General features: G+C 32.1%; 1 protein-coding gene across 1 annotated transcript in view; it reads left to right on the forward strand.

Annotated features, from left to right (window-relative positions):
- Positions 1 to 14,523, forward strand: part of LOC145293874 (tetratricopeptide repeat protein 7B-like) — a 197,870-nt gene that overhangs the window by 69,990 nt on the left and 113,357 nt on the right. Inside the window, exon 15 of the mRNA XM_080140624.1 lies at positions 1,954 to 2,051. Coding sequence (XP_079996750.1) covers positions 1,954 to 2,051 — 98 coding nt within the window. The remainder of the gene's footprint in view (positions 1 to 1,953; positions 2,052 to 14,523) is intronic.

The following is a 14,523-nucleotide window of genomic DNA, read 5'->3' on the forward strand; positions in this document are numbered from 1 at the left end:
ATATAAAAATAATTGTATATGAAGCTCAGTTCTGGAAGCAAGAATAAACATGGGACCATCATACATTCCCAGGTAATGCAGAGGGTGCTGTTAAAAATAATATATAAAATAAAATCATTCAGTTTCTTTCTTAGAACTGCACGCCTATGGAATTGTCTTCCATTTTCCTGCTTTCCAGCTAACTACAATATGGTTGTCTTCAAGTCTAATGTAAACAAGTTTTGGATGAGCCGTTCCATATAAGTTAACAAATTTACAATGCCCCCCCCTCCCCCCGCATATATTTTTTTGGTACTTTTGCAGAATTTGAGCTGGATCAATTATGGTTCAGGCTTGACCGGCAATCACCGGATTAAGTCAACCCAATCAACAGACGCAATGGGGAAAGAGGTGGCTTGTTACTTTTAATGCATCTAAAACCAAGCTTTTATCTTTACATCATCAACACTCTGATCCCCATCTGGCATCAATTTAAATGAATGGCTCTCGTCTTGGGGAGGCCTCATGTTTTGACAAGCTGCTGGGCTTGACCTTTACTCCTGATCTTAAATGAAACACATAGATTAAATCCGTTGTCAAGGCCGCTAGAAAAATGGTGGGATCCTTCTATCAATCCAGTAGATATCTCACTGCTGATGCAATTCTCTATCTATATAAGAGCCAGGTACATCCAAGGATGGAGTACTGCTGTCACATTTGGGCAGGAACTGCTAGAAAGGACTTATCCTGCCTATTGTAGCCTTGTAGGGGATGTCCTTTTCTCTTCCCTGCAACCTCTTTCTCACAAAAGAGATGTTGCAAGTTTGTCTCTGCTTTATCGTTATTTTCATGGCAAGTGCTCGGGTGAGCTCCAATCTATACCCCCTCCCCTCGCCAAATTTCACAAGAAACACCCGTCTAGCAAAAAACACTATCACTAATTTCCCCCATTCTTTATCTGTGCTTAAACCTAAATGTAGATTCCATGAGCAAAGTTTCTTTCTTAGAACTGCACGCCTATGGAATTGTCTTCCGTTTTCCTGCTTACCAGCTGACTAAAATATGGTTGTCTTCAAGTCTAACATAAACAAGTTTTTGATGAGCCGTTCCATATAAGTTAACAAATTTACCGAATTTCCATTACTAACGATTACTATATTGCCCAATTTCTACTGTACACTCTTTAACCCTTATCCTCGAGTGGCTTCTTGGCCTTGATAAGTGGTGATGCATATGTAAAAAAATAAATAAATAAAATAAAAAAAATGAGAGATAGCTTATATCCTACCAAATCAATGTTTCCTTCTGAATAGATAGTCAGAGAGAATATAGTCATTTATAGAAACTTGATAGAAACAAAATTTGAAATCCCAATCAATTTCTATGATTATATACTGTATCTGACCAGGTATTTCTTTCACTAACAGAATTTTTAAATATTTACTGTTTATTTTCATTGGATAAACAAGAGCGATTATTATCCAATGAATAAGAATTTGTGATTTGGCGAAGGTTATAGAGCTTTCTTTGTATAATTAAGGTTTATTCCAGTGTTGCTTCCAATCATTACTGCTGTTGTTATTGAGTATCATTCATGATTTTATTGACATTTGTTTCCCCCGATATCTTTCTATTAAGAATTCTTTCTAAAGGATATTAGATACTTATAGAAAGGACCACGTGAAGTCTGCCAATGTCTCTAAGTGAAAGTGCTTTTGTGGAACAAACTGGATTTAAATTTGGCACATCTATTTCCTATTATTTCCATTATTTGCCCTTCCTCCCACCAGCTAAAACATTTATTTCGTAACACACAAGCAAAACAAAAATAATATCAACAGCTTAATAATAAATATTTAATAATATATATATATATATATATATATAACAAATACCACTCAACTGGTCACAGATAACTCAGTTAATGTTTAATAAAATCAGAGATCATTTATATATCGTTTTTGTATTTTGCAGTTTTGATGCACATTCTCGTGGACATGTTGATCGAGCCACTTTTGACAAAAGGAGCATGGCACAGATGCAACTGAATGAAGTCAGTGATCGTGACTCAGGTAGTGTTTTTATTTTATTCTCTTCTTGGTCTCTCTCTTTCTTTTTTGATGACAGCGAAACTGGCAATAGAACTTTTAAATAAATATTTTTATTCCTCTATTAAGTCTTTATAATAAAAGCAACAATATGTTCATCCATGATACAATACTAAGCTATTTCATATGTCGAGAAATAGTTCCATGGTGGAAAACAAACGAATAGAAAACTACAAGAATAGGCTGGAAAATGGCTCAGTACAAGAATACACTGGGAAACGGTTCAGTGGTACAAAAGCACAAAAATAGGCTGGGAAAAGGTTCTCAATAGTAGAAAACTACGAGAATAGATTGGGAAATGGTTCATTAAGACACAACTACAAGAATAAGCTGGGTAATAGCTCAGTGGTGCAAAACTACAAGAATAGGGTTGGAAATAGTTCAGTGGTACAAAACTATGGCAATAGGCTGAGAAATGGCACAGTAATAGAAAACTACAATAAGCTGGGAAATGGCTCAGTAGTATGAGATTATGAGAATAAACAGGAGAATGGTAGAAAACTACAAGAATATGCTGGGAAATGGCTCAGTAGTACAAAACTACAGGAATAGGCTGGTAAATAGCATAGTGGTAGAAAACTATAAGAATAGGCTAGGGAATGATACAGCTGTACGATACTACAAAAATAGGCTGGAAAATGGTTCAGTCCAAAGAATTAAAATAATCTGAATAATCAATCCTCATCTCCAAAATTCAGAATAGTAAGAATTTTATTGCAATGCAAATAAGAAAATTTACCTTTGCGCACGCGCACACACACACACACACATATGAGAAAGAAAAGCAGTTTTGTGGTAATAATTACAAAGAGAAATGCATCAAAATGTCTTTGAATAAAAAAAATAATCTTTTCCATTAAAAAAAACACATTGGTATGTTTAATATCTTGCAACCAGAATATAACAAAAACAAAACAAAAAACTAAAATAAGGTGTAAATTTTGTTAACTTATTACTGATAAATTAATCTACATATTTTTTCTTTCTTTTTATACATTGATATTTGTACAATGAAACCTCATCACTCCCTCCCAAGGCTAATCATCTGTCATATTATCGAGACAAGATGAAAAAAAGTGATTTCTGTATTTTTAAATTGTTGTTACCTTGGTGATACCATTGGAGCACAGGGAGGAGCTGGTGCTTATGTGATAGCAAGAGATAGAATTGGATGGAGTAATGTCGGTGAAGTTTTGCCATTACTAACTAGCAAACTGTTACTGCTGTCGACCAAATAATAATCTATCAGGCATGTGTGCTCAGTATGATGATGTATAAAAGTGAAACCTGGCCAGTGAGAGTTGAGGACATGTATTGCATGGGGAGAAATTATGAGAATGATATGATGCATGTGTAATGCGAGTTTTAAAGACAACCTTAGATTTGATGAAATCTGGACAGTATAAGGCAAAGTGTGTATAACATGAAACGTTATTTTCGTCACATTAAGAGTTCTTGCATTAGTAGATGTAAAACAGTTGAGGTAGCAGGATCGGATGTATATTAGAGAAAGAGATAAAAACCTGATAAAAGATAAGTTAGTTGGGAATTTCTAAAAGCTGTCACACACATGCAAGCATGTAAAATGTATGTTAAACTGAATATGATGATGATGATATCATTAAGATGTAATCAAAAAGAAATTTTGTATTTTTAAATTTTCAAATTAGAAGCATTCTTTCTTTTTTTTTTTTTGTAAGAAATAAATAAAATTCATTTGAGATTTTTTTTGGTGGAGTGGGGATGATATTTTTATACCAATGGGTCATTGCTTATCAAGGCCAAAGACCACTTGAGGATATGTTTTAATGGGATTGTCAATTGATGAACAATATCATTGAAAGGATTGGAAATGATTGGTTAAATGGTCATAATTTGATTATTCAAGTGGGTGGTTTGACAAGAATTTGTTAATATTTGAAAAGGTGTTGGATGCGAGTGACATCAGAAAGGGCACCATGCTAAACACATTTCTTTCAACTATTACAAAATTCTGGTACCGAAAGTAATTTTAGTCTTAATTTGTTTATATTATCCAATGTGAATCATATTATTCCAATGTGAATCCCTTTATTTTTGACTCTTCATTCCAGGTACCTTTGAGGGCTCCATGTTTGGTGGGTTTAACAGATTTTTAGTCTAAACTTTATTTTGCTTCTCTTGAATTTGAGCTTTTGCTTTAATTAAATTTGGACGTTTCTTTCATGCACTCATTTTAAAGTGAATAATAAAAAATGGTTGAGAAAACTTCATCTTCACTTTGAAATGAATGTACAATTTTAAACGTGTATATTCCTACTTCAATATCTGAAAACATGAAGGACATCTACAGTTGTGTGCAGTCATAGTTTGTTAGTGACTTAAAGTACTCCTCTTCACTGGGTTATATGGCATAATCATGTTGACTCATTGGTTCTCATTAAATCACTGAAGTTAAGCAATGCTGTGCCTGGTCAGTACTAGATGAGTGAACACTTGAGAATACCAGGTGCTGTATGTGGGAGGATGCCGAAAGCATCCTGCAAAATTTAACATTGTCATTTCTACTGACCAGTATGTACACCCAGTTGGGGATCGCTTGTGAACGTAATATTCCTTAGAAGCTTGCTCCTTATAGTGGTCCTTGTTTTGTGCTCCTGTTGTCCCTAATAGAGTGGATTAACAAGTAAAATTATAAAATAAAATAAAAGCTATTTGCTGAAAAGCAGTCAGATTCTTTTATTAAAGGAGCTAAGACAAAAAGTGGACTATTTAAAACAGCTTTTTTCACCATGGTTTGATTATAAATAATTGTTTAGAAAAAGTTCAGCTTCACATTGAAATAAGTTTACAATTCAAACAGTTTGGTTTCTGAATTTTTGAGATGAGGATTAATAATTTGTACTGTTTGGGTTATTTAGATTACTGTTCTCATCTTGATTGTTGTTCTCACAAGGTTTTAAGCCAATCTAACCTCTGACTATCTCCAGGTGTATCTTATCAGACTCTGGAATCTTGGTGTTAAACTCAGAAATCTGCACAGAATTTTGAACAAAACCTTTTATTTAATCTCTGAGGGTAGCATGCTCTTGTTCCATAAGCCATGAAAAGTCTTAAGAAACTTGTAATTGTATTTTTAGTATCACCCATACTATGGATTGAACCTTCAACTCCAGAAGAGTGTCATTTAGAACTGAATTTTACCTGGTACTACCAAATCAGGCTGTCTGAAGATATTGGCTTCCTGAAACGAAATGCACCTAACATTGATGCTTTTTGTTTTTCTACTTCCTTTTGCAAAACTTAATTATGTTCTCCAAAACCAAAAGCAATAACCTCCGCTTTTTACTTCTTCCCATTTCTACATCCCCCACTTCCTGACTAGTTTCCTAACTTAAAATGTACTAAACATTGATGCTGTAGCCCTTTTCCCTCTCCCACTGCAAAACTCATTCATGTTCTGTAGGGCAGGGGAAAAAACAACAAAATCCACTATAAAATAACCAAACCAAACAATACAAACTAGCAATTGAAAATACAAAGAGCTTGAAGAATGAAAACCTTCTACAAAATGACTGAATGCAACACTTGAAGAACTTGAAACATAAAAATTTCACACATTTAAGCTCGGTCGGAGGGCCTCCAGAATACACAGACTGCCCCCTTGCAGAAAGTAAAAGTCGCTCAATGGGGCCACCTGTTATCTGGAGGTGGCGACCTGTAATGTTCTAGAATGGGATCCTGGTGGCTGAATACCTCACAACCCGGATGCAAGTTCCCCCCAACCATCTCCAAATATAGGGCTCTGAGGAGGGTGGTGAGCAAAGATGATGAAAAAAATAATACTTCATATATGGCTTCCAAAAAATCAAAAGATCTTGTCCAGATTCAAACTCAGAAAGTGATGAAGATGAAAATACAATCTTTCCTGAGTATATAATCTTAGAATCGCAAGACAATACACAAATAATCAAAATGTCTCCATTCCTAATCAAAAAAATTATAAACAAAAATTTAAACACAAAGCAAAGAAAAAAAAAATTAAAAAATGGAACCTTACTTGTACAAGTATTTATTAAAAATAGTGCTGAAAATTTTTTAACATGGACACAGTTCCATTATATAAACATCAAAACCTACCCTCACAAAACCCTCAACACCTCAAAAGGAGTCATCAGGTGTCAAGAATTAAACAACTGTTCCCTAGAAGAAATACAAACAAACCTAAAAAAATCAAGAAGTTATAGACACCAAACGAATTACAATAAAAAGAAACAAACAAACAATAGAACTTGATGCGGAGTAGTATCCAATAACATTACCTTACAGAAGCGACTATCAGACTAAGCTCCAATTTTTAGTGCCAAAGCCACAGCTATAGACTTGACCTCATTACTGACCTTACCTACAACAAATTTATAATTTTTTCAGACTCCCTATCATTACTCAAATCCTTAAAGAACCAAAACTTAAATAACCTGCTACTCATCAACCTATTACAAAGAATACATACTCTTTCACAAAACAAAAATATCAAATTCTGCTGGATCTCCAGTCATTTTGAAATTCAGGGCAATGCTGCAAAAAACGCACTAAAACTTAATATAAGTAATATAAAAATTCCACATTCGGACTACAAACAACTAATTAATAATCTCATTATGAAGAAATGGCGAGAACAATGGAATAATTGTTAAAACAACAAACTTTTAAAAATCGAAGAATGGTTACCAGATTTATGAAAATCACACGGAGAGGAAGTAGTTTTGTCCTGCATTCGTATAAAACGCACGCACATAACCCACTCCTTTCTGCTAAAAAATGAAGACCCTCCAGACTGTTTAGCATGCCAAGAACCCATTACGGTAAAACACTTTCTTTTGGATTGTGGCGATCTCGCGCATATCCGGCAAAATTATTACACTTTCAACAATATGAAAGAACTCTTTAAAAAAAATAAATTCTAACAAAACATTTTTGAAAAAAGTAAATTTATACAAAAGAATATAATTTTAACTCAATCTAACTTTACCCCCCCCCCTCCCTTGCCCCCAAGGCTGACTTGATTTACTGAGTAAGTTCAAATATCTAACCCATGACAAAGAAAAAAGAAAAATCAAAATTACGAAACTCTGGATTAAATAGTCCCCCCCCCCTAAAGTATGATATGCCATAAAACCAAACCAAACCAAAAACTGAATTTTAGTTAGTACTTTATCTGATCTTGCAGAAGGTTTAGCTGAAACATTGTAGGAATAGCACTCCAGATGAGAACAATGGTGCGAATCATCCAAACAATACAAATTAACTCATCTTCTTCAATATCGTAAAACTTAGAGTGCATCGTCCATCATTACATACAGCAATGGTTTGCTAATGAGTTGAGGTTGCTTCTCAACAGGTTTTTAATTATCTTGTTGCAAAGCTACACAAAATAATGACAAATTTGAGTTGGCGTTGTCATCAGAATCTTTTCTACAAATGTCATAATTTTAGTGTTAGAAACAAGGTAAGAGCCATGATTGTAAATGCTAATTTTCCAAGCAGGTAAGATTTTCTTTATCTGAAAGTTTAATTTGTGATTTGTGCAATCCCATAGATCTCTTACTTTCTATCATGGTCTCTTTAAGGTGTTTCCTTTCATTGTGAGCAGTGGAATTCCCATATCTTCAGATTTTGTCTACCCAATGTTTAGAAAGTATTTTCCCAGAAAAGTTATCTTTATAAAATCTGTACATATAGCCGTACCCCCCTCTTCTGATCTCATGTCCAAAACAGTTCAATCTCTTTTCTTTTTGTGCTTATCACATTTTACCATTTAGCTTTATGACATTTTTAATTTATTGTATATTATTTTAATAAGACCAAATTATATGTACTAGCAAATGCATACCCCCTCCAATGTTCTTTACATAAAAAAAAAATCCAACTATTTTAAAGTGTGCTGGTATGCTACGATCATTTGTCAAGGAGAGTTTGTCATGGGGACACTGTTGTGTTTTCAGTGAATTTACTTTCATCTAGTGGTTGATTTTTTGGGTGGTTGTGTCTGGATTTTTTTTTTCTCAGAGTGTATCTTGGTCACGGTACCATATATGCTATGATCGTTTGCCTGGGAGAGTTACTTGGTTTATCGTCAGGATGTTTCTTGAACTGTTATGTCTTGGGAATAGCAGCTAGCTTCCCAGGTGTTAAACACAATCAAAACGATAGGCACATGGACGATAGAAACATCAAGGATCAAGTAAGGTTGATTTGATGTCTGCTACATTTGCTGGTAGGTCTCATCTTCGGCCTTTTGGTTTGGCATCACAATGGGTAACATTCTATTGCTGTTGATGGCAGGAACCGCTTGCTGAAATTGAATTCTGCATAGAATAAGCAAGCAAGGCATCTTTTTATTTAATAAAAATATGGCATTATTTATTCTTAACAATTAAAATGAGCATTTTTAATTCGGTGATTGTCGACACACGTCCGTCGTGGACAGCGCAAACTGCTATGCGTCTATCGTGCTTCGACTGTCTAAAACAATAAAATTCAATTCTCCTCTCTTTCTTCATTAAAAGACAGAGAAAGATGCATACATAACATTTTTAAACCAAGGCAAGTCCAATGCTATTGTTTTCAATTCTGCTGCTGGTTAGACAAATTTGACCTTTGCCACAATGTACCCAGTTACATAACAATTTTGGTTGGTAGCCATCACTTTCTGTCAGTCTTAGCTAAGTTGGCATGTGCTGACATTTTGAAATGAAAACTGCATCGACTTTTAATTTATTTGCCTCTCCCCATGAGGATAAGAAAATCATGGTACAAAGCTTTTACATGTAGGGAGCTCAAGAGCTCCTCTGAAAGGGTTTCTCAACCATTGTGCCACAGCTGAGAGTGTGTTAAGACCAACTCCTATTATATGTATGTAACAAAAACTACTGCATGAAAAATTTTTTTTTTTTTTTTTTTTTTTTTTTTTTTTACAAAATGGAAGGATTTATTTAATTTTCTACACTGTTTCATATAGGTGGAAAAAATTTCTTTAGACCACAGAAAGTTTGTAAGCAGTTATCTTTTGGAGAAGATAGTTGGTGTTTGGTTAGCCATTGCAAAGGGACAGGAGAAGAGTATGTGTGGAGGCATATGTATATCATCCATAGACAGCAATACTAAATAATGGAATGCAATTAGCTTAAACACTTTACTGCAGTTTCATCTGATCATCAAAAGTTGAGTATCATGTGTGTTTTGGTATGAAACAACATGGTTGACATCTATTTTTTTATTTTATATTTCAACTAGCAAGCTGTCTGGTGTTGTCCAGTTGTAAAATATGCTTACATGATATTTTAATTTATGTAGATTTTGTATTTATTAATATAGAGCCAATTCTGTATAGATTATTATATTGTGCCCACCGCCCGGCATTGTAAAATACACTTGAATATGATATTTTAATCCATGCCAATTCTTGATTATTGTACCCAATATATAGTAGTGATTTTAAAACCAAAACATTTACCTTTCTAGTCGTATTCGCTACCATCTGAGCTAAAGATATCAAAACTTTACAAATTAACACACTTGCGCATGCGTAGTTTCAATTTTTCAGTGTTGACTCTTTAGCAGCTATTTTTACCGGGTAAAAACCAAATCGAATTTGTTCCACAGGTCCGAATATGCCATATATCAAGTTTCAAATCTGTAGACCAAAAATTGACAGAGTAGTTTGGTAGAGACCATTCCGAGCATGCACACACCCACACACCCACAAACAAATTCACTTTTATAATATATACAAATTGATATAGTTATTAATATTTTTTAATCTGTTATTTTTGATAACTAATCATAAGTTATTTTTTGTTTTGAAATTCTTATTTGTTTACTTTTGCGTTATATATTATTTGTACAAGAACAATTGTTTTTTTTATATTCAATATTGATTGTTAATAATTTGGAATTTTTCATTTTGACTTAATCTGAGGTTTAAATAGCAAAGCAAATATTTATGTGTGTGTATCTAGATATAAATATATGCCTTTTTTTATAAATAAATGAATTTGATTTTTAAACTTTATTATATTTTATTGCTGCAATATATTGCACATTATTTTTATGAATTTTTCAATTGCTATTAAAGTTAATATTTTTTTGTGTGCCCGTATATATATATATATATATACAGACAGTTGTGTATTTATGTATTTTCACTCCTGTCACCAAGTGGTGATCATGCCAACACTTAAAATTATTTTCTGTTGTATACTTTTCATTCATTGTTGATTATTGTCGTTTTGTAAATGACATTAGTTATTAAACAATTATTAGTGGGCAATTATTTTTTATTCTGCAAGTACATAATTTGATGATATTATTATAAACACTAATAGCATTAGTACCCCTATTACTCTTGCTAGGGTTAATCATTTTTTATTGTGTTCATTTATTAATAGTTATACCTTCCTGGTGTTGGTAAGAATTCTTTAATTTCATTTTTGTTAAAGGTTTTTTAGTTGCATATTTTAAAAGTTATGTAGAAAAATAAATAAAACTTTTGTATTTTTTTTTATTAGTTCATTGATTATCTTGATGAAAGTTAGCTTAAAAGTCAATTTAAAAAAATAATGTAAAAGCCATGTATATATAAAAATGCATACATAAAGAAATACATTAAGTTGTCACAAAATGTTATTAACATAGAAATTTAAAAAAATTGGTCATTTAAAAGAAATAAATCTTCGTAAGTAAAATATTATTAATCTCTCTCTATTTAAAAAGTAGTAGTGTTCGTGTGTGTGTGTGTACAACTCTCCTACAGCTCACACCACTGGACTGGTCATGACCAAACATGGCATGATGATGGTTCCCCACCTAGGGATGGTGCACACCATTTTTTAAGGTAAAGATCAAGGTGATAGCCTATATATATACCTTCCTACAGCCCACACCACTTGACCGATCATGACGAAACCTGACATGATGATGGTCTCTGCCCTAGGGATGGTGCACATCATTTTTCAAGGTCAACGATTAAGGTCATGCTTGGTGCGGCTCTTATAGCATCCACTTACTGCAAAGGTGCCCGCAAAGCAGGTACCCGATCGTACAGCAAAGCCCTGTGCAAAAGCACGAGTATATTTTTGCTAGTCGCTTATATTTTTACTCATTATTTGTAGATTATTGCTATTGTAACAATCTTACAAGCTGGAATATTTATATTTTTAAACAAACTGAATTTTGTAAAGCAGTTTCATATTCTTTTTTTGTGTTAGTTATACATATGCTTATATTACTGGAATTAGTGGCTAGTTTATGGTTTATTGATCTATGGATTTGTTTGAAAACTGTTGGTGGATAGTTAGATTGCTTATTAATATATAATAGGATATTGTTATATTATTCCCCAAAACCTCTGGCCTTGATGAAGGGGAGACTATAACTTGCTGCTATGGTTTCAAATGATCTGAAATAACAGCAAGGGAGACTTGATTCCAAATATCTTTCATATGTTATATCTCCCCTCTTTTGGAAATAAGGTATGATTATGAATATCTCCTGTATCAAATAAGTCTTATACACTGTGAAATTTACTTTATGTATGAAAACCAAAGAAAGGAGATATAAGATATGAGAAATATTTGAAATCAAGTCTCCGCTTGCTATTATTTCAAATCATTTGAAACCATAGCAGCAAGTTTTAGTCTCCCCTCCATCAAGGCCAGAGATTTGGGGGAAATATCAGATATTTTGTAATTCATATACAAAACTAGGAAAACAAATGACTATGATTGAAACATTTTATGGCTGTAAAAAGTGCCAAAAATAGGTTCTGGATGATGGATGATCACCTTAATGTGCAGCCTTAAAGACAAATGTGACATAGCCCACTACACAATTCAAGTCGTTACCTTTCCAACGAGCCTTCGTTTGTTAAATTCTGATCAATAGTCGCTGAGATTTGGAACTTCTAAAATTGCCAAAAATAGTGAGATATATATATATATATATATATTAAGTAATGTGATTTATAATTTAAAATTTTTAAAATTTAAAAATCAAAATTTAATTAAATTAAAAATCAGTTTCATAAGAAGGAACAACAACAAAGTCAATTATCTGTACGATCGTTTCGGAAATCCGTGCTTTTTATTTGTGGTATACATGAAGTCACGTAGAATAATTATACATAGTTTTTTTGGTAAGCACGGTCTCCTCATCAGCAAATTTAGGAGGATTTCTATTGAATTGAAAAGACACCAAAAATAAACCTAGCATTAAAAGTAAGGCAGATGAATCTGAAAAATTGAAGTAAAAGGTTTGGATATAAAATTTATAAGAAAATTAATAAGGAAATTGGTATAGGTTAGAGATAGAAATGAGTAGAAAAAATATATATATTTTTGAATTTACATAATAAATTTGATTTAAAAATATATATATATATAATTACCTTTTGGTTTTCATTTTTTTGAAATCAGGAACTGTATTTAAAGTAGTCATTTAGATGTTTGCTATAGCTTTTTATTTTATTGAATGATGAATTTTAAAAGGGCGACGCTCGTGCAGTAAATTGTTTCCGTTAGCGTATTTTGATTTAGAGACGCTACAGTTAATATCTATAGAGAGAGAGTTTTTTTATTTTTTTTTATTTTTTATTTTTTTTTTATTTTTTGCAAGTTTTTAAGGGGAGATAATTGTCATGGCTTTATTTATTATTTGATTTACGAGTCTAAGGGCGGTAATTGGTTTAACTTAATTTATTAAAAAAAAAAAAAAAAAAAAAAAAAAAAAATCTATTTTTACTAATGAGTAATTTTTAATGATTTAAGGTGGTTTATATTTATTAAATTTAAACCAACGTTTATGATTACACGATAGAAGCTCGTGTCTTGAATTTACTAGTTTGGTTGTGCTTTTTATATCTTCATATTTTAAAATTTTTACGGTTTCTTTTGTACATAATGTACAAAATTTATCTCCTGGTTTATATGATTTGCAAGTCTCAATTATTTGCCATTTTAAGTTGAAAGAAATATTGCTATTTTTTAGTTGCCAAATATAGTTGGATAGAGTAGTTTGGTTTGATAGAGAGTTATTTTTAAAAGAATGTTTGTGCGTTGAAATTCTATGTTTTATTGGGCCAGATGTGGAACCAATATATATTACCTCTTGATTATTATGATTATTTTCCGTTAGGTCTATTGTTGGATTATAATGTGGTGGGTTGGTTAATAATTGATCGGTAGATTGATTTAAGTTGGTGTTATTATTTAATTCGGTAGTTGAGTTATGGCTGTTGATAGGTTCTTGTATATTTGGAGTTTTTGATACTGTGCAGCTATAGATAACATTTTTAATTTTACATGAGCCTTGTAGGGGACATTTATTTTTTCTTCTACAGTTACAGTCCGATGTATTTTGTATAGTTGCATTTTGTAGTTTATTAATTTTATTATTATTAGAGCTAATTATTTTCTGATGAAGGTTAGGCATAGTAGAGTAAGAGACTTTAATTGTGTTCTTATTGAAAATCTTATTATATCTATGGGGGGCTTTAAAGTTCTTATCTAATATTTTAAAAAATTCTCTAGCTATGTTTGTTTCTAGGTTTTTGGAATACGGGGGGTTGAACCATAGGATCTCCTTGTGTCTATTCTTACGTTTGCGGGTTTTAGTTTGTTGTTTATTTATATTATTATCTAATATTTGTAGTTTGGTTTTATCTTTTTTTGTCTCCTGGTTATTTTTCTTAACTCGTATACGGGAAGACATTGCCATATTATATGTTATTACGCTCTTAATAGGTTTATTTTTAATGCAGTTTATGTTTCTATCATTTTCATTTATGAATTTAATTTGTGAATTATATCCAGAGTTTTTAAGGGCTTCATTATAGTATTTTTCATTTTTGGTAAATATTGATTTAGTAGAAGACAGTCTAGAAATTCTTAGAGCGATATTGGGAACTATTGATTTTAATATTGATTTAGGGTGGTTTGATTGATTGTGGACATATAGAAGTGATTGGTTAGGTTTATGGTATGGTTCAAAGGTAGAATTTTTAAGATTTAAGGTTATGTCTAAGAAATTAACAATTTTTTTATTAGGGTCGATTTTTATACTAAGTCCATAATTTTTAAATAATTTATGTAGAGCTTTAATTGCATTTTCATAATTTTTATTAGTAGAATACTTTTCATAACGAATTCTACTAATAAAAATTATGAAAATGCAATTAAAGCTCTACATAAATTATTTAAAAATTATGGACTTAGTATAAAAATCGACCCTAATAAAAAAATTGTTAATTTCTTAGACATAACCTTAAATCTTGAAAATTCTACCTTTGAACCATACCATAAACCTAACCAATCACTTCTATATGTCCACAATCAATCAAACCACCCTAAATCAATATTAAAATCAATAGTTCCCAATATCGCTCTAAGAATTTCTAGAC

The sequence above is a fragment of the Euprymna scolopes genome, chromosome 15 (genome assembly GCF_053919585.1).
Source record: "Euprymna scolopes isolate OS-2025 chromosome 15, ASM5391958v1, whole genome shotgun sequence".
Classification (NCBI taxonomy): Eukaryota; Metazoa; Mollusca; class Cephalopoda; order Sepiida; family Sepiolidae; genus Euprymna; species Euprymna scolopes.